This window comes from Oncorhynchus kisutch, linkage group LG8 (genome assembly GCF_002021735.2).
Source record: "Oncorhynchus kisutch isolate 150728-3 linkage group LG8, Okis_V2, whole genome shotgun sequence".
Classification (NCBI taxonomy): Eukaryota; Metazoa; Chordata; class Actinopteri; order Salmoniformes; family Salmonidae; genus Oncorhynchus; species Oncorhynchus kisutch.
In genome coordinates, this window is record NC_034181.2 from 58,873,102 (window position 1) to 58,900,226 (window position 27,125).

General features: G+C 40.8%; 2 protein-coding genes across 6 annotated transcripts in view; one reads left to right on the forward strand and one right to left on the reverse strand.

The window, feature by feature from the left end:
- The window catches only part of LOC109895495 (phosphorylase kinase, beta), a 62,336-nt gene extending 38,161 nt beyond the window's left edge, over positions 1–24,175 (reverse strand). For 2 of the 4 annotated variants that reach the window (XM_020489208.2, XM_031830738.1), the window contains exons 1-8: positions 24,065–24,175; positions 19,025–19,111; positions 14,917–15,055; positions 10,351–10,450; positions 8,881–8,988; positions 8,701–8,781; positions 6,676–6,791; positions 3,485–3,548 (exon numbers count right to left, since the gene is read on the reverse strand). In XM_020489208.2, coding sequence (XP_020344797.1) covers positions 3,485–3,548; positions 6,676–6,791; positions 8,701–8,781; positions 8,881–8,988; positions 10,351–10,450; positions 14,917–15,055; positions 19,025–19,111; positions 24,065–24,128 — 759 coding nt within the window. In that variant the 5' untranslated portion in view covers positions 24,129–24,175. Of the gene's footprint in view, positions 1–3,484; positions 3,549–6,675; positions 6,792–8,700; positions 8,782–8,880; positions 8,989–10,350; positions 10,451–14,916; positions 15,056–19,024; positions 19,112–21,221; positions 21,326–24,064 lie in introns of all 4 variants that reach the window. The other 2 variants (XM_031830740.1, XM_031830739.1) reach the window with 2 other exon arrangements.
- A 39-nt stretch (positions 24,176–24,214) lies between these two features.
- The window catches only part of LOC109895496 (T-cell immunomodulatory protein), a 123,512-nt gene continuing 120,601 nt past the window's right edge, over positions 24,215–27,125 (forward strand). Inside the window, exons 1-6 of one of the 2 annotated variants that reach the window (XM_020489211.2) lie at positions 24,215–24,611; positions 25,040–25,124; positions 25,336–25,475; positions 25,616–25,667; positions 25,827–25,904; positions 26,118–26,212. In XM_020489211.2, the coding sequence (XP_020344800.1) occupies positions 24,428–24,611; positions 25,040–25,124; positions 25,336–25,475; positions 25,616–25,667; positions 25,827–25,904; positions 26,118–26,212 (634 nt within the window). In that variant the 5' untranslated portion in view covers positions 24,215–24,427. The remainder of the gene's footprint in view (positions 24,612–25,039; positions 25,125–25,335; positions 25,476–25,615; positions 25,668–25,826; positions 25,905–26,117; positions 26,213–27,125) is intronic. The other variant, XM_020489210.2, reaches the window with a different exon arrangement.

The following is a 27,125-nucleotide window of genomic DNA, read 5'->3' on the forward strand; positions in this document are numbered from 1 at the left end:
CGTGTACACACACACACGACATAGCACGGCAGAAGACCCGTTTTGTTAACGTAACTGTGAATTCAGCTCGGAGGATGAAGTGCTGCACACACTCCGAGTCTCACCTGCCGCCTCTGCAGATCAAAACCAGCTACGAAGGCAGCAATATTACAACCTTACTCTTACAAAAGAGTCAGTATTGCCCGACCATTTGATCTTTTTGGGTACAAAGCTAAAAAGCATAATTTTTCTATGCTTTTGAGCACAGTGCGGGGGCACTCCAACCATGAAGGGCCATCCAATCACCTCGATACCACATCATGTTGTTAGACTGCAAACTCTTTGCCCACCATATGATTTACCTACCCTACAGCCCCTCTGTTGAAATGAGGGTCGGAGTGCTTTTTCTGGGTTAGTTTACTGTACCATTTCTGGATTAACAAATCTCACAAAATTTCTGTTACAAATGTTCCCGGACACGTTTCTTCACTGACACCTCAAAAAATGTTCACATTAAGGCAAAAAGAAAAAAAGGTACTATCTAAGCAGTTTCTGCACAATGCATTATGTATGCTGCTTTTGAACAAGCCAACTAAAGCTTTTAGACATCAGAGTGACTCAACAATTTAGTGATTTACTGTACATAATGCAGGGTTTGGTGGAATGGGATGTAAATGATTGTGACAGAACAGAACGTGGTCTCCACTGTGACCTACGCTTCTTAGTACCTTTATTGACAGCACTCCACATTTTGCTCTGAAGCAGACAGTCACTTAATAAACTGACAACCCACACATAAAAGCTGGGTAAAGGTAGTGATTGGCTCCCTCTCGACCATTGTGCTCTGGCTAGTCATTGATTGGCTGTTGCCTCTAAGAAACACAGCTGGGGAGAGTCACTGATCATGGCTTATTCTCAGTTGAAAATCTGGAGGGAAGTCAGAGGGGCACTGAGAGCTGGCCATCATTAATAACCTAGGTGATGACTCATAGCCACTTCATCCCCACACAGCAGCCCCAGACACACCAGCCACTACTATACTACTGCCTAATGACATGAACCAAACCCAGTGGGGCACAGAGTTTAATCTAAAACTCTGATCATCAATGAGTCAATTTAACATCATTGGCAGTGGATTAATTAGATGAAGAAGGAGGCGGCTAAGAAGAAGAGCCCTTCATTAAATCACTGATAACAGTAGCAAAAGAGACCATAACGATCATAAGGTGCCTTCAGAAAGTATTCACAACCCTTGACCTTTTCTACATTTTGTTTGGTTACAAAGTGGGATTAAAATGGATTTAATTGTCATTTTTGTCAACAATCTAAACAAAATACACAAAAAACAATTATGAAAAAAAAACATGAATATATCTTGATATCTTATTCAACCCCCGGAGTCAATAAATGTTAGAATCTCCTTTGGCTGCGAATACAGCGGGAGTCTTTCTGGGTAAATCTCTAAGAGCTTTCCACAACATTTGCCCTTTATTCTTTTCAAAGATTCTTCAAGCTCTTTCAAATGGGTTATTGATCATTGCTAGACAACCATTTTTCAGGCCATGCTATAGATTTTCAAGCAGTTTTAAGTCAAAACTAACTCGGCCACTCAGGAACATTCACTGTCTTCTTGGTAAGAAGTGTAGATTTGGCCTTGTGTTTTAGGTTATTGTTCTGCTGAAAGGTGAATTCATATGCCAGTGTCTTGTGGATTTTCATTTTATCCAGAAAAACTCCCCTGTCCTTAATGATACAAGCATACCCATAACATGATAGTAATGTGTTGTATTGGATTTTCCCCAAACATAACACTTTCTTTTCAGGACAAAAGGTTAACTGTTTTGCCACATTTGTTACGGTATGACTTTAGTGTCTTGTTGCAAACAGGATGCATGTTTTGGAAGATTTTTATTCTGTACAGGCTTCCTTCTTTTCACTCTGTCAATTAGGTTAGTATTGTGGACTAACTACATTATTGTTGATCCCTCCTCCTATCACAGCCATTAAACCTCTGTAATTCCTGAGCGGTTTCTTCCTCTCTGGCAACTGAGTTAGGAAGGACGCCTGCATCTTTGTAGTGACTGGGTGTATTGATACAGCATCCAAAGTGTAATTCATAACATCATCATCCTCAAAGGGATATTTAGGGTCTTCTTTTTATTATTTCTGAACTCATCTACCAATAGGTGTCCTTTGTGAGGCCTTGGAAAGCCTCCCTGGTCTTTATGGTTGAATCAGTGTTTGAAAATCACTGCTCGAGGGACCTAATTGTATGTGTGGGGTATAATTTCTGTAGATGAGGTAGTCATTCAAAAATAATTTTAAACACAATTATTGCATTTTGCAACATTTTTACTCCTGAACCTATTTGGGCGTGCCATAACAAAAGGGGTTGAATAGTTACTGACTCCAGACATCTCAGCTTTTCCTTTTGAAATAATTTCAATTAATTTGTAAAAACATCATTCCACTTTGACATTATGGGGTATTGTGTGTTGGCCAGTGACAAAAAAACGATCAATTGAATCAAATCAAATCAAAAATATTTATATAGCCCTTCGTATATCAGCTGATATCCATTTGAAATAACACAGCAAAAATTAGGAAAAGGTCAGGGGGTTGTGAACACTTTCCGAAGGAACTGTATAATCACTAGGGGTAAGACATTATTCATGGTAGGTTCACAAGGGACACAATGTTGTTGTTGTGCTTTATTTGCTTGAAATGCGTCGTGCTGCATGAACTAACAAAATGGAAAAGAAAGAAATCTGTTTTGAGAAAAACAAGAATGCTAAGTGGAGGTCTTTTTTCAGTTTTCCAATCCATTAGCACATATAATGGATGTTCACATTTCCGTCTTTACTCTAGACAGCAAAAACAAATTAAACCTACAAAATGGCTGATCCAGAAAGGAGCAAGGAAATCAAGGAAATGGGAACAGCAGTAATCTATCAAAGCTGTTAGTGCATAGACATCTAGCTAGTCAGCCCCGAGTACAACACAAGTGTGTGGTTCACTTTCCACACACAGAAAATGATGATATCCGGTCATTTGCATCACATCACCGGCTTCAGGCTGCATCACATCCGGCCGTGATTGGGAGTCCCATGGGGCGGCGCACAATTGGCCCAGCGTCGTCTGGGTTTGGCCATCATTGTAAATAAGAATTTGTTCTTAACTGACTTGCCGAGTTAAATAAAAGGTTCAATCAAATTTAAATATATATTAAGGAAATTTGATTAATTAAATATCTGAGAACTGTTGTACTATGACCATCTATAAGATCTTGAAGATAGATGGTGATGTAATGGGACTCCCAATTTGAAGCATTAGATCAGTTACACACTATCTATAATGCAATCTTAACGCATCAGGCGCTGTTACACCAGAGCTGCATATGCAGTTCGGTCATTAAAATCCTAAACTCTTATCTTGAGAGTAAGTGAGGACAATGGCGAGGTCTCTTGACAGAACGTGGATGAAAGTTGGAGAATAAATCAAATACCTGATTCCCAAACAGGTTGAATCCATTGATAGCCTCGAGAGCAGCTTTAGCCAGCCCCACAGAACTGCAAAAGAAAGAACATGTTTAAGAAACCCAATATAAACCTGAAAGCACTAATGGTATTTATAATTGAAATACCATAGGACACACATTTTCTGTTCTATTCCATAGCTCCAAGTTATATGCAAGACTAACATGCACAGGTTACTTAATATTCAGTTGAAGTTTACATACACCTTTGCCAAATACTTAAACTACGTTTTTCACAATTCCTGACATTTAATCCTAGTAAAAATTCCCTGTCTTAGGTCAGTTAGGATCACCACTTTATTGAGGTCGGGGCTTTGTGTTGGCCACTCCAATACCTTGACTTTGTTGTCCTTAAGCCATTTTGCTACAACTTTGGAAGTATGCTTGGGGTCAATGTCCATTTGGAAGACCCATTTGCGACCTAACATTAACTTACTGACTGATGTCTTGAGATGTTGCTTCAATATATTCACATACTTTTCCTCCTCATGATGCCATCTATTCTGTGAAGTGCACCAGTCCCTCTTGCAGCAAAGCACCCCCACAATATGATGCTGCCACCCCCGTGCTTCATGGTTGGGATGGTGTTCTTTGGCTTGCAAGCCCCCCCTTTTTCCTCCAAACATAACAATGGTCTTTATGGCCATTTTTGTTTCATCAGACCAGAGGACATTTCTCCAAAAAGTACAATCTTTGTCCCCATGTGCAGTTGCAAACCGTAGTCTGGCTTTTTTATGGCGGTTTGAAGCAGTGGCTTCTTCCTTGCTGAGCGGTCTTTCAGGTTATGTCAATATACTACTCGTTCTACTGTGGATATAGATACCTTTGTACATCTTCACAAAGGTCCTTTGCTGTTGGTCTGGGATTTATTTTCACTTTTCGCACCAAAGTACGTTATCTCTAAGAGACAGAACGCGTCTCCTTCCTGAGTGGTATGACCGCTGTGTGGTCCCATGGTGTTTATACTTGCGTACTATTGTTTGTATAGATAAACGTGGTACCTTCAGGCATTTGGAAATTGCTCCCAAGGATGAACCAGACTTGTGGAGGTCTGCAATTATTTGTCTGAGGTCTTGGCTGATTTCTTCTGATTTTCCCATGATGTCAAGCGAAGAGGCACTGAGTTTGAAGGTAGGCCTTGAAATAGATCCACAGGTACACCTCCAATTGACTGAAATGATGTAAATGAGCCTAACAGAAGCTTCTAAAGCCATGACATCATTTTCTGGAATTTTCCAAGCTGTTTAAAAGGCACAGTCAACTTAGTATATGTGAACTTCTGACCCACTGGAATTGCGATACAGTGAATTATTAGTGAAATAATCTGTCTGTAAACAATTGTTGGAAAAATGACTTGTGTCATGCTGGAAGTAGATGTCCTAACCAACTTGGAAAAATGACAGTTTGTTAACAAGAAATTTGTGGAGTGGTTGAAAAATGAGATTTAATGACTCCAACCTAAGTGTATGTAAACTTACAACTTCAACTGGAGATACTTTATAAATGGGGGTTTGGTTCAACTTTTTATGAACCCCCTATGTACAAGGCACATGACACCCAAAACAAACACTCATTGCCTTGTAACGAGCCTTACAATTATACTGTAAAATGCCTACAAGTATACATTTGAATGGTTTAATAATGTAATGCAAACAGATGACTCGTAGATTTAATTGTTGCTGAGAGGGGGCTGAAATCATTGTGCACTTTACTATGCAGAGAAAATAGCAGTGCATTTCCTTTCCCTCTTAATAGGTCTCTATAAAAGGAAGACGACGACGTGGCAAGTAGAGTTGCAAGATACACCGACAAGTTAAAAAGGTGTTCAATCCCACAAATACAGGGCCCAAACCGATACAAAAATGCAGAAAAATAACAGAACATAGTTGAAACTAGCTTTCCCGAAACACAACTTCAGCTCCCTCTCTGACAAAATCAGCAGCAATGATCACAATCAAGCAACATGAGGCCTTTTTTGAAAGTCTATTGATTTTCTGTCCGAACTTGCCTGGACAATAATGCGTAAGAGCTGTCAACAGTTCTGAGTGAGTGTGACGCCTTGGTCGAAGGTTTAAAACATTGAATGTGCACACAGTGCTGGAGTTTCAGGGAGCAGGGTGGGCATTGGTTTGATAATTGTAACAAGTTGCAGACAACAAGCACAACACAGTATCTTGTCATACATTTTTTACAAAAGGGAGAAACATACATACACTAATGTACTATTCTATGATGTAATTAATCCTGACTGATGTTGACAGTCAGTCAACACGTCCCAATGAGTGGAGTTCGGTTTAAACCTACTATAGGGTGGACTTAAATTAGAAACCTAACGCAGTTGAACAAAGCAAAATATTAGAATTAAGTTGCTCTATATTTTAACTTGGCGAGAGATTGCCAAGGGGTAACCAAGCTCGATAGGACTACAGCTTAGCCATTTTTGCACAAACTCAATACCATCTAGGATTGATGACATTAACATTGTTTTATAATGACTGCCATTTTCCTTTCAGCCGAGCTTGAATATCATGATTCAATTCTCTTGATGAAGGCATTCATCACAGCTTTCCCTGACACTCAGCCACACACAGGCCTACGTACCCATCGGCAGTCTGGTACACTGAGTTAATGGAACAGTCCCCCCCCCAACCCCATTGTAACCGCGCCTGAAACTTGGTGAATGACTCCGCATGAAGATAATGAACTCAGAAAGTAAAAAGTTGTTATTCTGCCCCCGCAATTGCTCTCTGTTTACATTACTGCATTTTAATGTGTATTATGGAAACTGAACTACAAATCAGTCATTCTGAATTTGACTAATGGACATGGTGTCGAATTATTGTCTATGTAGAATGCAAAGCCAGATTTTTTTCTCTAGGAAATGGTGGTAAGTTGCAACCAATTTTCCTACATTCTTTAGGAGAAACCAATGTTTTCCAGAGATAAGGGACAGAGGAAACAGAATCATTATCGAGGTCTTGAGAGACGGAGAGGCAGTTCTACTGCTCGAATGATAGGTCATCGACATTACCTTTACTACCCTAAAATATATCCTCTTTGTTTTTGTGGAGAGATTAACACATTCCATGTGTGGAGACTGTCTAGCAATATGTTCATACCTTTATAAATCAAAGTATTCACTAGAGTAGGACAAGACAGACCTGGAGTGCAGCTCAGTGCTTCCATTGTTGTACTTGCTCCCTCTCTCCCACATTCCAAAGTCAGGCACTCTGTACGCCCTCTCTACACAGAACACCAGGTTCTGGATGAAAGATACCTGCAGAGGTAGAAAATACGACAATATCACATGAACGAGATCGCTCAATCTCAACATTGAACGCTTTCTCCCTGAAATTAAACTGTACATCATATTGTCAAAAGAAGAGCTCATGCAACTTCGGGAAGAATGTACTCACATTTAAATGGAATAAACTATTCTCCAATAACTCTCATTTTATGCACATTTTCAGTAAGTTATTTATTGAATAAAACACATTAACATTTTGCCCCTGATGGAATTAACATTTGTGTGCCCCATGTTAAAAGACAAACATCACCCAGTCACATGGGTAGTCAAAACCATGTCCTATTTTTAAATGATGACTTAGAGGCCATGAAGGAAAAATGTGAAAGTACTGGGGGAGATGTGACTGACAACAGGGAAACAGACAGGGCCTAAAGTGTACAAAAATGGGACAGGCAAGGAGAGAAGACAGGGAATTAAACAGAGCCACTGAAATAAGGACATTGCGGGTTATTTTATTTTGGGCATTAATAGTATGATTAATGTAAGGATCTATCATGACCTTTTTTTATTGAGAAAAAAAAAAAGTACAGCACAAAACATACAAAAGACAACAATACCGACTCACACAAACATCGACGACATCACACCTGCTCAGACCCACCTGTTCTCACCCCCATCTACTCAAACTGCGCCATTTTGTTCCTCTCTGTCACCCACGCTTGTTCAATATTTAGATAAAGAAGCATAGGATTTTTCAAATTGTCTTAACGACAGAGGTATCTTTCTGGTATCTTGATAGTATTATCATGAACGTTGCCGTCACGAATGGGAGTATACACAAAACACACACACACACACAAACACACAAAGCATCTACCTGTATTAATACTGCAAGATTCAATTGAATTGAACTTCCAGTCGGGAAAATATACTGAACCACTGCTAAGAGCCAAAATTGGAATAATGAGAAAACCAAAAGATGCATCTAAATGCGGTGCAGAAATGACACACATTAAGAGTCCTATTTCCTGTTTATTTGTTCTGATGTAGATTAATAAAAGGATGCATGCTCGTTGATTTCATGTTCATGCCCTTTACTTGTATTACGCAGCTCAATAAGCACTATTTAAATGTGCAAATTAGGTCTGCTTTGCAAATAGGACTGGCCCCATTGAAGCTACACAGGCAATTTGTTTGCCGTTGGGAGAAAAAAATATAAAAAAATATTTAAATGTGAGGCTTTCAATTTTCCGTAAACAAAGTGAATGCTCACTGTAATTGCTTCCGGGCATAATGTTCTAGAACAGCTCTATTTTTGAAGATAAGTCTGGATAAAAAAAAGAAGCTTTTTCTGAAGGCAATAATTTCACCCCTGTGCCTAAAAGTAAATCTCCCAGTGAGCAGACAACTGAATTAAGAGATGGAATTAATGAATTTCAAATCTCCCAAAGGGCTATAAAAACAGGAGACAAGAGAATTAACAAGCACTTACGGCTGCAGCCACCTTAAAGGACCACTATAACGAAGGAGTTGCTATTACTTTAGCTGTCCGTTTTACTAGGCCTCCAACTCAATAACTTGCTCACTAATGAAAAAGGGTGCTGCATAAGTTAGTGGAAGTCAAGAGGCAGGTGTATTGGATTTTAAAACTGTTACATAGTCATCAAATCATCACATGTAAATAGCTGCGTTTCTAAAGATGCATGGACCGTTAACTACTGCTTTATTCAGCTGCTGCCTCTACTATTAACTGTCTCAGGGCACTTTTGCACACAGGAGCTTTCTTGGCTTGCGTCGTTTATAGTCTTGTCCGTATGTCCCCCCCCCCCCCCCCCATCTAATCACTATGAAGAAGCCATGCTGCGTAAGAGTCGTGCTCCGCAGACAGACGTGTTCTTTCTGAGAGAGAGGTCACGTGACTAAGGCCAGTGGGCCGTACCTCATCCGTGTTGTAGATGATCTGGAGGCCGGAGCAGACCATCTCCACCAAATAGAGCAGGAAGAGGGACACGGCATCAATCTGATGGAGGGAGACGGTATTTACAATGGTGAAGAGCGTGAGACCGGAATCCGTTCGGTCTTTATGCAGTATCATGACAATGTTTGTGAGCGGGTTTACCTGTAGGTGATGGTAGTCATCGTAGGACAGAATCTCATCTCCTGTGTCGACATTGAATATTGAGTGCAGGCACTTGGAGGGGCTGGGGTCCTGTTTGAATTCCTCCACCTGAAATAGAATGAAGGTGAAGAAAGAGAGAAAAAGAGAGCGAAAGGGCAAATAAAAGAGGAGTCAGTCCATATAATATTTATTTTTTATATATATATATATATATATATACACACCTTACTCACTGGGCATATTTCAATTATTTATCCTATCCTCACAAAAAGGTACGTGAGGTGAAAACCAGGACTAGGATGGCTCATGGATATTCCACTGCGTCATCACTAGCACACACACTAGAATTTTCCTCAAATGAATGGCTCTGAAGACATGAGCAAACCACTCGTATGCATGAATGCATCTGTAAATATTGCAAACAGACATACCATTTATTTGTATCGTGGTGCATTATGCAATTCTTGAGTCATGCCAAAGATGTACACATATGACTTCTCCTCAAACCATCCCAGGTCAGATTTGCGTGATACACATAGAGCTATACACTCTGTTTGAGTTTGCTTCACACAGTACATTATTTTGTGCCAACATTTGGCACTGATAACTGCTGCGTTCCAAAATAGCCTAACATTTGTATTGAAAGTGCATTTCCACAATAGTGCAGTTTATGAATCTTGTCAAATGTCACTGTGTGTCAGTGAGTGTGTGTGATCTTAGCGTGAAATGGTTCCGGAGTTAAATCTGTCAGAAAACATTTGAGAAGCTTGTGTCTTGTGGCTAATTCGTTAAGACTGTGTTTAGTTTCATTGGTACATTGTGGTAAACTTTGATGCCCTCTCTTTAATGGCTCTGTAGTTGTTTTTAAAAGTGCTTCCTAGTCCGTCTATTGTGGGTCCATTAAAAATGGCATGTTCTCTGTGAATGCCAGAGACAGATGTTAATGAGCGCTGCACTGTGTAATTAACTGAAGAAACGGTGCATTATAATTAAGACACAGAAAAGCTTTCCCATAAATTAGGTCGTCAAGGTCATGAGCAAATGAAACAAAACCATTTCAAAAGCCAACAGAGATGTGCAATTACAGACCAGAACAAGACCAGTGTTCTATCGTACTAAAGCTGCTTTCATAGAGGTCTTTAAACAATATAAACACTGCTATTTTGACTGAACGGTCTGCTCAGATGCTTTAAACAAAAGTGTTCTGTTGAGGCAAAAAACATCTGGAAACATCTATATTATTCCATCCACATAGAGATACAACCAGTCCAAGCGCGAGATAATAAACCACTGAAGCGTGAGAACAGAGAAGATCAGTAAAAGGAGAGATCTTCATCCCCCCCCCCCATTAGTGACAGTTTCTGTGTTTGCTAAAAATCTATATTCATTACTGGATAATGGCATTTGTTTAGATCACTAAGAATGAACTACAGTGTTTCCTGTGGTCTGACGTTTCGTTTGTGGACTCACCTTGTCAGACTGGCGCATATAACAGTAGAGGATGCCCCTCATGCACTTGATGGCTGAGTGCTCCAACTCATGGGTGCGTCCCATGTCATCATCGATGCGTCTGCACGACAGGGTTGATCGCCACCATGTGCCACAATGAGATGGAGAAAAAAAAACGGCCCAACGAGCGGAAGAGCATGTTAAATCACAGTCATAGACAGGTTTTAAATCATTTTAGGACATTAATGACAGTTGTGACATTATTGACAGTTGTTATTCCTAAAACAAGCAAGAACATACTACATTCCAATTGACCTCTCATCAAGATCACACTTGAAAATGACCCAAATGCTTCCAGTATACTGTTGACATATGCAATGTAGATGCCATTGTTTTTGGAAGGTAGTCAGACCTGTTCCCTTTTTCCACATTTTGTTACTTAACAATATTCCTCTAAAATGGATTAAATAAAAAAAATATCCTCAATCTACACACAATAACAAAGCGAAAACAGGTTTAGACATTCTTGCAAATTAGGTAAATAAAAAACAGAAATACCTTATTTACATGAGTATTCAAATCAAATCATATGTCATTACAGTGAAATGTTTACTTACAAGCCCTTAACCAACAATGCAGTTAAGAAAAGTGTTAAAGAATGTATTTACTAAAATAAACTGAAGTAAGAAATAAATCAAATAAAAAGTCATTAAGAAGCAACAATAAAATATCAGTAGTGATGGCTATATGCAGGGGGTACCGGTACAGAGTCAATGTGCAGGGGCACAGGTTAGTCAAGGTAATTGAGTTAATATGTACATAGAACAGAACAGTCTATGACTGTGGTGGCTGGAGTCATTGGCAATTCTTTGGGCCTTCCTCTGTCACTACCTGGTAAAGAGGTCCTGGATAGCAGGAAGCTTGGCCATACACACTACCCTCTGTAGTGCCTTGCGGTCAGAGGCCAAGCAGTTGCCATACCAGGCGGTGATGCAACCACGGCTTGCTCTCGATATTCAGGATGCTCTCGATATTCAGACCCTTTGCTATGAGACTCGAAATTGAGCTCAGGTGCATCCTGTTTCCATTGATCATCCTTGAGATGTTTTTACAACTTGATTGGAATCCACCTGTGGTAAATTCAATTGATTGGACATGATTTGGAAAGGCACACACCTGTCTCCCACAGTTGACAGGGCATGTCAGAGCAAAAACCAAGCCGTGAGCTCAAAGGAATTGTCCGTAGAGCTCCAAGACAGGTTTGTCTCTGCCTGGCCGGTTCCCCTCTTTCCACTGGGATTCTCTGCCTCTAACCCTATTACAGGGGCTGAGTCACTGGCTTGCTGGGGCTCTCTCATGCCGTCCCTGGAGGGGGTGCGTCACCTGAGTGGGTTGATTCACTGTTGTGGTCATCCTGTCTGGGTTGGCGCCCCCCCCCCCCCCCTTGGGTTGTGCCGTGGCGGAGATCTTTGTGGGCTATACTCAGCCTTGTCTCAGGATGGTAAGTTGGTGGTTGAAGATATCCCTCTAGTGGTGTGGGGGCTGTGCTTTGGCAAAGTGGGTGGGGTTATATCCTTCCTGTTTGGCCCTGTCCGGGGGTGTCCTCGGATGGGGCCACAGTGTCTCCTGACCCCTCCTGTCTCAGCCTCCAGTATTTATGCTGCAGTAGTTTATGTGTCGGGGGGCTGGGGTCAGTTTGTTATATCTGGAGTACTTCTCCTGTCCTATTCGGTGTCCTGTGTGAATCTAAGTGTGCGTTCTCTAATTCTCTCCTTCTCTCTTTCTTTCTCTCTCTCGGAGGACCTGAGCCCTAGGACCATGCCCCAGGACTACCTGACATGATGACTCCTTGCTGTCCCCAGTCCACCTGGCCATGCTGCTGTTCCAGTTTCAACTGACCTGAGCCCTAGGACCATGCCCCAGGACTACCTGACATGATGACTCCTTGCTGTCCCCAGTCTACCTGGCCATGCTGCTGCTCCAGTTTCAACTTCCACCTGACTGTGCTGCTGCTCTAGTTTCAACTGTTCTGCCTTATTATTATTCGACCATGCTGGTCATTTATGAACATTGAACATCTTGACCATGTTCTGTTATAATCTCCACCCGGCACAGCCAGAAGAGGACTGGCCACCCCACATAGCCTGGTTCCTCTCTAGGTTTCTTCCTAGGTATTGGCCTTTCTAGGGAGTTTTTCCTAGCCACCGTGCTTCTCCACCTGCATTGCTTGCTGTTTGGGGTTTTAGGCTGGGTTTCTGTACAGCACTTTGAGATATCAGCTGATGTACGAAGGGCTATATAAATAAATTTGATTTGATTTGATTTGTGTTGAAGCACAGATCTGGGGAAGGGTATCAAAACATTTCTGCAGCATTGAAAGTCCCCAAGAACACAGAGGCCTCCACCATTCTTAAATCAAATAAGTCAGCCAAACTGAGCAATCGGGGGAGAAGGGCCTTGGCCAGGAAGGTGACCAAGAACCCGATGGTCACTCTAACATAGCTCCAGAGTTCCTCTGTGGAGATGGGAGAACCTTCCAGAAGGACAACCATCTATGCAGCACTCCACCAATCAGGCCTTTATGGTAGAGTGGCCAAATGGAAGCCACTCCCCAGTAAAAGGCACATGAAAGCCCGCTTGGAGTTTGCCAAAAGGCATCTAAAGACTCTCAGACCATGAGAAACAATATTCTCTGGTCTGATGAAAAAAAGATTGAACTCTTTGGGCTGAATGCCAAGTGTCACGTCTGGAGGAAACCTACCACCATCCCTACGGTGAAGCATGGTGGTGGCAGCACCCTAAACACACAGCCAAAACAATGCAGGAATGGCTTCGGGACAAGTCTCTGAATGTCCTTGAGTGGCCCAGCCAGAGCCCGGACTTGAACTCGATCGAACATCTCTGAAGAGACCTGAAAATAGCTGTACAACGACGCTCCCCATCCAGCCTGACAGAGCATGAGAGGATCTGCAGAGAGGAAAGTGAGAAACTCCACAAATATAGGTGTGCCAAACTTGTAGCATCATACCCAAGAAGACTCAAGGCTGGAATTGCTGCCAAAGGAGCTTCAACAAAGTACTGAGTAAAGGGTCTGAATACTTATGTAAATATGATATTTCAGTCTTTTTCATTAATTTGATTTGATTTCTTCTAAAAACCTGTTTTTGCTTTGTCATAATAGGGTATTTTGTGTACTGTAGACTGATGAGGGGGGAAAAAAACAATTGAATACATTTTTGAATAAGGCTGTAACGTAACAAAATGTGGAAAAGGTGAAGGGGTCTGAATACTTTCCGAATGCACTGCAAGTAGACCTCGTGTATGTTTTCATTAATGACATGCACTTACTTTGAAACATACATTTCCACCAGTGCATGGGCACCCATTTACTCCAATCTAAAGCACCCACTCCAGTCCTCTCTAGTCACATGGGAGGGTAAGTAATGGTTTGGGCCTGTGCTGTCAGATTGGAGTCATCTTAATTAAATTCCTGTGACAATTTTAACGGGAAGAAACCATGACGAATGAGTAGGCCCCTCTGGTCTACTTGAACATTCTATTTTTACTCTCGTGTCCCCTTGGAGAGAAAAAAATGCACACCAGTGGGTTTCGAAAGAGCACTTGGTTAGAAGGTCTAGTGGAGAAAGTCCCTGCCTATTTTGAGTATCTCAGAGCTCCCCTTGAACTTGAGTCCTCAGTGTATGAAGTGAAGGACACATTACTACAAAGGGAAAAAAGTGACCTGTTTTATAATCAGATACAGAATCAACAGAATGTCTGAAGGTGAGAGCATTGTGCCTGGGGACTAGAGAAAAATTGCCCTCAGAACAGACTCAATTTGTCGGAGCATGTACTCTACAAGATGCCAAAAGCGTTCTACAGGGATGCTGGCCCATGTTGACTCCAATGCTTCCCACAGTTGTGTCAAGTTGGCTGGATGCCCTTTGGGTGGTGGATCATTCTTGATACACGCGGGAAACTGTTGAGCGTGGAAAAGCCCAGCAGCGTTGCAGTTCTTGACACAAACCGGTGAGCCTGGCAAATACTGCCATACCCCATTCAAAGGCACTTAAATCTTTTGTCTTGTCCATTCGCCCTCTGAATGACACACATACACAAGCCATGTCTCAATTGTCTCAAGGTTTTAAAAATCCTTCTTTAACCCGTCTCCTCCCCTTCATTGACACTGATTGAAGTGGATTTAACAAGTGACATCCATAAGGGATCATAGCTTTCACCTGGTCAGTCTATGTCATGGAAAGAGCAGGTGTTCCTAATGTTTTCTGCAGTCTGTGTAGTCTGGATGCTGCAGCAGCAGCAGCAGTACATGCCAATGCGCAGCACCCCCTTGGCGTTACAAAAGCCGTCTGCTTTGATTAAGAATATCGGTCCCTGATGGAGCCCATTAACTAAGGTTGTACTAGATTCATTACTAAGATCAACTTTAATATACAGTGAGCTAAGGTGGCTGTAGATGTGTGTGTGTGTGTGTGTGTGTGTGTGTGTGTGTGTGTGTGTGTGTGTGTGTGTGTGTGTGTGTGTGTGTGTGTGTGTGTGTGTGTGTGTGTGTGTGTGTGTGTGTGTCACCTGTAGGCTAAAGCCAGGGCCCAGGAACTGGCTGCACAATACAGGGAGTCCCGCACCTTGGCTTCCTTGCAGCTGGAGCATGTCTTGGTAGGGAAGAGGCCAGTGGTAGGGCTCTGGTAGTTCAGAATGGTGGTCTTCACTAGAGAGAGAAACAAGGGAGATACAGGTGATCCCTCAGCCTTTAAAGGCTCAGTATAGTCAAAACTATATTTTTCCTGTATTTTGCATAATATTGTCCAACAGCTGACGAAACTAACATTGATCAGTGTTATTTCCTGATAGTTGCTGGTTAGAAATACCATCTACACAGCAGCTTCTAATCAGCCTGTTTGCATGGGTGGGAGTTTAGGCTTGCCTGGTGACATAACCATGTGGTTAATTGGTTAATAGACCAATAACAAAGAGAGTTCCAAACCGCTCTCCACACTCAGACCAGTCCCAGACAGTCCTAGCTAAATTCTTGCTTGATAAATAGTTTTTAGTCCATTGTAGTGGACAACTGTTGCAGTAAGTTACCCAGAAATGGTTTGATATAAAAAATCAAAAATAAGAAAATGGTGAAATGGAATGTAAAATAAAGGTATGTTAAGCAGCTGTAAAACCAGACATTCTAACAAGGTGTGTTACTGCACATGTGAAGGTGACAATAACTTTGGCTTCAGGTCACATACTGTACATTCCAGAGTGACACAAATGTTTATCTTCATGCAAATCCTCTAAATAGTATTTTGTTTGAATAAAAAGTCACACTAAAACAGAAGGCCTGGAATCACAGGAATGTATTTGTCACCACACCACCATCTACCCTTCCCCGTCCTCCCTCACCGACGAATAATCTGTCCGATCAGGGTACTTCATTTTTCATCACCACGTTATGCCAGAGCAAATGAAGGGGGACATCCATTTCTGCGAGATCGTTTGGTTACAGGGAGTCCGGGTCAATTCAAAGAGACAAAGTCAGCATTGCCAGGATAAAGAGGTGGAGGGAATTAAGCAGAATATTAATAAACTCCCTTCAGTAACTCTGAAGTGACAATTACTTTGACCCCAGAGGCTGCTTGGGAAAAAACACATTTAAAAAAGTACAGTGCTTCTTCTGACTAGGATTCATGTTATTAACGGCAATATAATGTATTTGAGGCACATCAAAGAGGAAAAATGGCACCTTAGTAAGACTCCTCTGAATCAAAACCACGGTTAAAATATGTTATTATTCTCTAATTCCAAAAGACACAACAGCACTCTAGACGCAAATAAACTGAGGTTGGAGTTGCTCAGCCTCATATCATCCACCGACCTAATGTCCCACTAAATCAACAGCTAACGCTTTAGACACAGTCTATGTCTTAGAATGGGCCATTCCTCTGCTCCCCGATAGTTAGTAGAAAGAAAGAAAGAAAGAAAGAAAGAAAGAAAGAAAGAAAGAAAGAAAGAAAGAAAGAAAGAAAGAAAGAAAGAAAGAAAGAAAGAAAGAAAGAAAGAAAGAAAGAAAGAAAGAAAGAAAGAAAGAAAGAAACAAATGAGTGCCAAGAGACCTCCACAACAAAACATAAAACTTACGCTACCATTTCTTAAATCTCCCCGAGCCAGTCAGATATCAGCCCTGCGCCTCCACTATAATCAAGTGGGAGAATAAAATAAAGAGGCACTGGAGTGTGGCCACATTACCACATAAATAAGAAACCCGAGGCCCGCACAGGAGAAAAATAAGAAAAACTGTGAGGGACAGTGATATCCCTAATGTCGTTTGCTCAGAAATGAGAGAGAATTGGTCCACACTGAATCATAAGCGCATGTAATGCCACTGGCTTTACAACTGCACTATTTTTTTAGTAGATAGAGAAAGATCTGAGTCGTCACTTACCCATGAAGTTTAAAAAAAAGGGGGGGGGGCTGGGGGAATTCATCCCACGTGCATTGGCGATAACAACTGCTGCTTTGCTCCCTGCTTCAATTGCTGCGTACCGACCACAAAATTAAGCAAGAACATTTCAACATAGTCATCTCACAGAGAACGTTTCCCGAGAGAGCAACAGGGGACTTGATGCATGTTACTGTCACAGTACTCTTTCGTACATTGCTAGTAGAACAAAATCACTCACCAAGGGCAATCTAAAGCTTCCAGAATTTCGACCAATCTGACGGAGCAGAAAAAGGCATGGGAAAAGCACTGTGTCAAATATTACTATAATATAGCCTACATCACAAAACGTGTGCTGGCACATTATTTCAATAGCTAAAATTGCATTTGTTTACTGTGAAGAACAAAACATTGCACCAAATATATAAAAGCTACAATGGTAACAATGAACGCAAAATTCATGGAGTAATGAGAGTGATTCATTTTCACCCGGGGAGCTCAGGTGGTGAGAAACACTGATAGGTTGTTCTCTTTGGGAATGTCTGTCACCATGAGCTCACACTGGTTTCAGATGAGGGACCAGTTGCTCCCCTAGTGTCTTTCACTTGGCTGCTTTTCCTGTAGCATCCTCATTTCATCCTCAAATAACCCTCACTTCTGGGAAACTTTTTTTGGTCAATATTTCACAAGTACGCTGTCTCTTTGTCTTATACTAGCCTATGGGAGGGGGATACAAACATAATACAACCCATGGGATTTTCAAACATGAAACCATATTGATAAACTATGCTCCCCAAGAACATGGGGAATATCTTTGAGAACTCATTGAAGTATCTTTGTTGTATCTTTGTCTTCAGTAGAACAAACATTTGTTTCTTCTCTCTTCAAATAGGCTCACAACATAAAATATAATAGAAGCTGTATTGCCCTTGAAAAGTAATTTGTCTTGAACATAGATATTGCATTTGGACCACAGCCCCAGGTCACAGCAAAGCACATATCACAATATCCTTCATAAAATGACTACGTAATGCAATATACTTCCTCTGTTTCCACAATGAGCAAAGGGAGATGTGCCATTAAAGAAAGAAAGCCATGAAATAAGTTGCCAGGCTGTATCCATGCCCCCCTGTCATCATCACAACTGACCAATGGGGTGTGACATGTCTGCCAATGGTACAGTAACCTGTGACAATTGCATGGCTCTATGGTGTTAAGGCAGCACTAGTGTCAAACGCACGTTAGTTTGAAATTTCGTCATGTGAAAATTGGCGCACTAGCATTTTCCAGCCCCAATGCCAGGTTCGTCAATTTATCTGTCTTAAATATCAGCTTGCATACGCTCAGATGGGCATGGTGGAAATATTTGAGGTGTGTCCTTAAAAACATGATCCAAAGTGCTAATTTCAGGCAGCGCTGATAGGGATATTTAAGACCAATCAAAAGCTGTTTTTAGCCATATGAATTTTGACAGTGGAAACGCAGCCGATCCAGCCGTGACGCACACTGCCCATGGAACAAGAGTAGCCTAATGTGCTTTTGGTCGCCTGTATACTTCGTATTTAGAAACATAAAAAACAAATATGTTATTACATTTAGTATTATTTGATTAAAAACCAAGCATAACCTCCCTTTTTTGTGTGCCCAATGCAATTGTGAAGTAGTCACGTCTGTCGATAAAGGACTTGGCTCCTGAGACCGCTTGGAAATAAATCTTAAATCACCAAAGCCTTATTCAAATATCAAGTCTGAGAGGAGTAAAACAGTGAGCTGACATTCACTTTTTATCTATGCATTGTAGGCAGGCCTACAATATTTTAGCCATGCAGGTCCCGCTTTGGATTTATAGATGTGTGTAAAACCCTCCATATTCTGCATTGTTTTAATATTCTATGCCCACAGAGAGAACTTATCTTGCCTGTAAGTTGTTTCTTTGTTTTGTTTCTAATTTGAATTAGAATTCTTAGTTATCTTTTTAGGCCTTAATAATTGTGACAGTGAAAATAGAGAAAATATTTCTGACACACCACTGAACCAAAAGCACTACTGCCTACACTTAGATTTACCATTGTGTTAAGGCTCTATTTTAACAAACCTAAGAGTAACGTACAAAATTCAATCCATATTTCAAACACAAATACTTTAAAGCTACACCACCTACAAGTAGAAAAATAAACTTGAAAGGACCTCATCTTCAAAACAAGGATTTTAAATACTAAGTAATTTAAACATAATCACTGTGCTTACCTGCATTGTAGTAACGGTCAAGTCTCTCCCATAGTGGCTCATCCTCCCGGTGGAGAATGGAGAGCTTGAGAGGTTCATAGATGGAGCCTGAGGAGAGATACAAAACACAATTATTTACAGAACATTAATTGCTGAGCCAGAGCTCAATTAGAGTTCATTTGTTCATGTCTCAGGTGCCTCTGTGGTACTTTCCCACACTCTCTGGAGACACACACTACAGTAATTATATGTCACAGAAAGACCCCCGTGAACACTTGGGGAGTAGTTGGCTGTAAGACTGATGCTACAAAAGGTTTCTAGTGATCAGCAATTCTATCTTAAATCTTCAGAAGCAAATGTATTTAGACCTAAATGCTAAACATATTTTACAGAATGTTTTTTTTTAGATAATGCTGTTAATGAAGACTTTAGCTACACAAGGGACTGAAGAACATCATCATAAACACATGGTCAAAATAATTCAGTATCAGCCATGTTTTTTGTGAATTCCGTAAGAATTCAATGAACAGGTCACACAAAAACCACAATGCATTGACGCATGCAATCACGACAAGGCCCCATTTCCAACTCACATTTAGTCACTGCAAATACCAAAACAAATCTCTAGCATGAAGTGTGATTTCCTACGCTGAGCACAAATTTAAAATATAATGGAACTTGCCATCATTTCTTCAGAGCAAAGTGAATTTCAGGGGAACCCCATCTGTTGGACCACTATTTCAGACACATTTTTACTTTGGAGTGATTTACATTTTAATGGGATCAATCTTTGGGTCAATACCTCAGGTACTGAAAAAAAAAAAAAAAAAAAATACAGTCAAATTACCATAATTTCCATCAGCTTTTAAGTGGCAGGGACAAAGCCATCGCTTTTCAAGATAACTCTGCAAAGGCAGTGCGAGGCTAATATGCAAATGAAAGGTTTTATTTAATTTCTACTGAATAGAAACACGGATTGAAGTATGTGGTTGCTTGGAAATATTGTGTGATTAATTTCACTGAGAGAGTTCAATATTTGTTAATACTAGGTTTAGTACTGTATACTGGTTAGTATAATGTTCTATTTCCATTAAACAGTATAATTATAATGGTTGTACTATCTTTGGTGGAAACCCTAGGGAGAGACTGTGAATCATAGTTGCAGCACAAAAAAGTGAATTATAACAACTTGGATCATTTTTAGATACAGTAGTGTATACCATATTTTACCTCACAAAATATACCCCATGAATTGAACGTAGCAGCCTATATCCACGACGGGTATATTGGTATAGCATCCTGACCAAGCCACGTAGACAGCATTAATAATAGTGTATCATAGCATATTCAGCATATCATACTATTCACCTGAAGAAAACTGAACACAGGAGGTTGGTGGTACCTTAATTTGGGAGGACAGGCGTGTGATAAATCCTGATGTGGTAAAGTTTCCATGTGTTTGATGCCATTCGGTCCGTTTTATTTTATTTTATTTAACCAGGTAAGTTCACTCATTTACAGCAACGACCTGGGGAATAGTTACAGGGAGGGATAAATGAGCCAATTGTAAGCTGGGGATGATTAGGTTATCACCCCTACTCTTGCGATAAGTGCCATTGGATCTTTTAGTGACCACAGAGAGTCAGGACACCTGTTCAACATCCCATCAGAAAGTGGCACCCTACACAGGGCAATCATTGACCTGGGGCATTGGGACATTTTTTTTTACCAGAGGAAAGGGTGCCTACTACTGGCCTTCCAACACCACTTCCAGCAGCATCTGTTCTCCCATCCAGGGTCTGACCAGAACCAACCCTGCTTAGCTTCAGAAGCAAGCCAGCAGTGGGATGCAGGGTGGTATGCTGCTGGCCATCCTCCCCTCAGCAGCCTCCACTGAAACTGACATATGATACTAGGGTGGTATAGTAATACAAAACTCTGGCTGGCATGATTATTCATTGAAATGTATCATTTGGAGTGGTGTCACCCTGAGAATTTTCTCATATAATGATATACAAGAATTACACTCGATTGAATCAAAATTGAGTTCAACCAAATTTGAAAGGCTTTGGGTTTGGGTGTGCTTACCTACCTCTAAAAAAAATATATATATATATATATATATATATATATTTAGCCAGTTAAGTTGATTGAGAACACATTCTCATTTACATCAACGACCTGGAGAATAGTTACATAAGCTTAATTCACTACTTACCATATCTTTTAAGTTTCCGAGGAGCTTGGGAAATCTCACATTCCGAACTGGCCATTTTCAAAAGGTGAGGTAAAGGGCAATCGTCTCTGAGCTAAATTACAAATCTACAGCAATTCACAGGAGGGTTAGTAGAGCGGATTAAGAAGAAAAACAAAATCAATCAGAAATCACAGAGCAAGTTAATATTGGGTGGCTACAAAACAGACAAATGACAACACATTAATATGCCATGTAGCCTACAATGATCATGAAAAGATTAGCCTACTTGGAAATTATTTGTATGTTGGCATATGATAGTTAAGATGAGTTATGACGGTTTGAATTAGCCTAATGTCTGAATGTGTCTGTTTTCAAATACAGTCTGCTGTTGTGCTATCCCCAAAAAGTTCATAAATGTGTATACATATTTTCAGGCATTCATTCGTCAAACTATAATGTTTTTTTTATGAGTGATACTTAACAAATTAAAACTATTATGATGATAAAGTATTTCTTAAATAACCAACTATTGCATGAGGCCTTTAATTGACAGCAAGCTTGATTAACCATTGATCATAATCAAAATCAGTATACAAGCTTTATGACTTCAGATTGAAAACATGGACATAGGCAAAGCCCGCGAGTGATTACACCTCCCACCCCCCTTGCTCAAGGGCACATTAACAGATTTTTCACCCAGTCTGCTCGGGGATTCAAACCAGCGGCCTTTCGGTTACTGGCCCAATGCTCTTAACTGCTAGGCTACCCGCCATATTTGATCGTGTCTCAATATAATCAAGGTATGAAATTATTATTTTCCAATATAATCTCTTTCGGACTCCAGATGATTCACACCGACAAAAAAAAGAGGTCGCGGCTGAATCTAGCTTCCTACCCCTGCACTGTCTATGTGAACAGGTTGCCATGTTGGCAAGTGTAATGGCAGTTAGCCTACATCAGGGGAGGCCGGTGGGAGGAGCTACAGTGGGGAGAACAAGTATTTGATAACCTGCCAAATCGGCAGTGTTTCCTACTTACAAAGCATGTAAAGGTCTGTAATTTTTATCATAGGTACACTTCAACTGTGAGAGACGGAATCTAAAACAAAAATCCAGAAAATCACATTGTATGATTTTTAAGTAATTCATTTGCATTGTATTGCATGACATAAGTATTTGATCACCTACCAACCAGTAAGAATTCCGGCTCTCACAGACCTGTTAGTTTTTCTTTAAGAAGCCATCCTGTTCTCCACTCATTACCTGTATTTACTGCACCTGTTTGAACTCGTTACCTGCATAAAAGACACCTGTCCACACACTCAATCAAACAGACTCCAACCTCTCCACAATGGCCAAGCCCAGAGAGCTGTGTAAGGACATCAGGGTTAAATTGTAGACCTGCACAAGGCTGGGATGGCCTACAGTACAATAGGCAAGCAGCTTGGTGAGAAGGCAACAACTGTTGGCGCAATTATTAGAAAATGGAGAGAGCTGGGACCACAGTCTCAAAGGAAACGATTAGTAACACACTACGCCGTCATGGATTAAAATCCTGCAGCGCACGCAAGGTCCCCCTGCTCAAGCCAGCGCATGTCCAGGCCCATCTGAAGTTTGCCAATGACCATCTGGATGATCCAGAGGAGGAACGGGAGAAGGTCATGTGGTCTGATGAGACAAAAATAGAGCTTTTTGGTCTAAACTACACTCGCCGTGTTTGGAGGAAGAAGGATGAGTACAACCCCAAGAACACCATGGGAACATCATTCTTTGGGGATGCTTTTCTGCAAAGGGGACAGGACGACTGCACCGTATTGGGGGGGGGGGGGGGGATGGGGCCATGTATCACGAGATCTTGGCCAACAACCTCCTTCCCTCAGTAAGAGCATTGAAGATGGGTCGTGGCTGGGTCTTCCAGCATGACAACGACCCGAAACACACAGCCAGGGCAACTAAGGAGTGGCTCCGTAAGAAGCATCTCAAGGTCCTGGAGTGGCCTAGCCAGTCTCCAGACCTGAACCCAATAGAACATCTTTGGAGGGAGCTGAAAGTCCGTATTGCCCAGCGACAGCCCCGAAACCTGAAGGATCTGGAGAAGGTCTGTATGGAGGAGTGGGCCAAAATCCCTGCTGCAGTGTGTGCAAACCTGGTCAAGAACTACAGGAAATGTATGATCTCTGTAATTGCAAACACAGGTTTCTGAACCAAATATTAAGTTCTGCTTTTCTGATGTATCAAATACTTATGTCATGCAATAAAATGCAAATTAATTACTTAAATCATACAATGTGATTTTCTAGATTTTTGTTTTAGATTCCGACTCTCACAGTTGAAGTGTACCTATGATAAAAATTACAGACCTCTACATGCTTTGTAAGTAGGAAACACTGCCGATTTTGGCAGGTTATCAAATACGTGTTCTCATCCCAGTATGAGGACTGGCTCAGTGTAATGGCTGGAATGGTATTCAAATTGAGTTAACTACATATAAACCACGTTTGACTCTGTTTCATGTATTCCATTCCAGCCATGACAATGAGCCCGTCCTCCTATTGCTCCTCCCACCAGCCTCCTTTGGCCTACATGTACATTCATTCTCGTTCAGTATGATAACATTGCTGTTTTATGTAGCGTAACACAAACGACAAGGGTAGAAGCAACACCTGATGTGAAGTTCCTAAAATAGCTTCAGTAGCTGCAAACGTTTAAGCGTGACCTTTCATGCTCATGCAAGCCCGCTATAGCGGCTATAGCAGGCAAGGAACTGATATAGCGTTAATCTGTTTCGTTTGTTTTTCACTCAGGACATTCAGAGGTTTGCAGAAATACAACAAAAGGGCATGTTACAATAACACACTGTCAAACCTGAACGCTTTTGTCTGGCTTTGATTTCCAGGAGTTTCCTGCCGATATCTCCCAAGCTTGACATGTTGGTTGGTTCTCTGTGTTTACCAAGTGACAGTACGTTGCGACACTGCAGTAAACTAGGAAGCGCTGAAGGTGTGACGTCACATCACCCCTTTAATGAACATGTCAAGAGTCTTTCTACCTCTTGTGCCAATTATGTTCTTTAACTTTATACATACGACTAAATAACGCAAAAAAAATATATATTCACAAGTGTCAAACCCCACTCGTTTAGGCTTAAGGCATTGCTTGCTGCCAATTCACCATCTGCCGTAAACCGAACACGCACTGCAGTATTCCAGTTTGTGTTTGAATTGAACTATGAGGATGTGGATTTTGTTTATCAATATTTTTACATTTACTGTGTATTTTGCTGGGAAGTATTCAGCATCTGCTCTTCAAGATGTAACAACTGACTTGTTCGGGTCTGAAAATCATGGCACTGTGGCTGCTTTTGGTGATTTCAACTCGGATAAACAGACAGATATTTTCATCATCAGAGAACGTGAGTAGCTAACGTTAGCTAGCTGGCTTTTCAATAGGATACATTTTGCTAGTGAATAATATAGAAACTTTAGCTAGATACTAGATGAGGATATTTGAATTATTGACATTTAATGTGCATGTGTTCCAAAAACTCATAAGATGCTAGCTAATCTAGCAGAGCAATGAAAACAGTGATGACGTAGAAATCTATTTTCTCTGCTTTGAAAAGCTGTTTGGTGTTCAATGCATTACCTACATTATAAGACACAGTAGCCTAGTAACTAGATTGAAACAAAAGCATAAAATGGGTCTAGATCTCTCACCAATGAATGTATTTCAGTGAATTAGTCACTGCATTGTTGATATGGTTTTGTGACTGCTGTGGGGACTTTGAAATTGAGTATTGTGTGCATTGTTTTTTTATTGCATATTTCATTGAACTTTCAGAATCTGAGTTGGTGATATTCTTGGCTGATCTGAAAGCCCCATACTTCAAGCCAAAAGTACATATCACTAAAAAGGATTTGCCTGTGTAAGTTTCTGATCTTATTCTCTCAATTGTACTAGTGCACACATCACTTCTCATCTTGAAGCATCAATAATTCCACATTGTCCAGTCAAACTCTGTGGGTTAGGGTAGATTGACACAAGATGATTTTAGCTGTCACTGAGAAAAGCCTTATGCTATTCTTTACTGGGTTATGTCAACAGCTGGCACTCTGTAAACATCTTTCCTCTCTCAGCAATTGTATCATAACCGGTGTTGTTCCCGGAGACTACGATGGAGATTCTCAGATGGATGTGCTTCTTACAGTTCAGCTCAAGACCAAGGCCACCTCAGACACAATGGCTGTTGTTTTCTGGGGAAACAACCAAACCCTGGGTAAATTGTTGCTTTATTAGGCCTAGATTCAGGCTTATGGAATACAAAGAAATAATGTACTCTAATACAGTCAGAAAAATGACTTCTGTTCACTGTTATTAAATAGCTAACTGATTAACATCTCTTATCTGGTTTTGCAGATGAACAAGTTGACCTTAATAAGACATTTGTGGACCAACCTCTGATAATGGAGTAGGTTATGCATTAATTTTTTTTATTTTTACAAATCACCTGTAGGAGTTGTATGATGAGTTTCCATGTAAGCAATATTGTTTTCCTAAACTTAGACCTATGATCTTGCTCATGAGTTGGGAGTTTTGACGGTTTTATAAATGAAATTATCTTACGCAGCTTCAATGGGGACATGATTCCAGACATCTTTGGGGTTTCTGCTGATTTCTCCACTGAAGTCTGCTATCTTACTGGAAGGTAAGGTGGAGATTCGAAAAGTGACTCAATGCTTTGCAGTCCCCATAGACATTGTTTTATTTTACATTATTCTCCATGTCTTGACAAAACTCAATTGCAATTGAAATATTGTAGATGTATGTAGTGTTAAAAATAGTACCTTTGTTGTTCTGTGTTTTTTCAGAATGTCTGCTGAGCACATGAATCATGTTGTGTTGTGTTCTTTCCTCACAGGAACGCAGTGTGGCAGCCAGCTCTTAGTTCACCTGTCAAGATACGTATTCCTCATTCCAATGCTTTCATCGACCTAAATAAGGATTTCACCGCCGGTGAGTAGACAAATATCCTAAATGGGAACCTTGCATTGCCAGACTCAGTAATCTGGTATTGCAGACAGGCTGGATGGAAGCTAATTTGGAACCATACCAGATTAGATTGTTTTACATGGTGTGTGTAGTGCTGGTGTGCAATATCTTTTCAATTTCTTCAGCAAGATTGGAGTCTATAGACTCACTTTCTACAATGAAACATATGGACAGTGGTGCATGGCAATCTAATGGCTGTGTGATCAGTCTCTTTAGCATTAGAGTGAAGAGTAGTGAGTTCATTCTGCGTAATTGGGCACTCTTCTGGAGCTTGGTAAGTAGATGCTTGTATAAATGGTCAAAATCAGCATTTCACATACTGTATACAAAAGCAGGGAATTTGAGTCTGTTCATGGCAGCCCATCCTCTTCTCTTCATATATTTTTGAATTGATATGATGTAGTAACTTGGTAAAGATTTCCCGTCTGTATTGGGATATGTATGTGGGTTACCTTGTGGTATTCAACCCTTGGAGAGAATGTTGGCATACTAGGGCCGGTATCACAATATTATTTTCCATCGCAAAAATGAAAACAAGAAGCAGACCAAACTCGAAGCACTCCAAACATTGTGTGCTATAGCTTGGAAGAAAAAAATTTACTCTGGATGACAACATAATGTTTGTTTCCAACATTAGGGCTGTTTTCCTAAAGAAGTTAAATCCGGTTTGTGTTTTCTTTCCTTGCCACGACACTAATGAGTATCGCGGTACTGGTATCGTCCCAGCCTGATGGCCTACTCCACAAGTTTCATGAGACAGCTGGGTAGATGATCTGTCAAGGCAATTATCCCTTTTTTTTCTACTTTCTCCTAAGAGTTCCTTACGCTCCAAACAATTGGATTAAAATATAATATAGTTCAACAATTTAAGTTGACT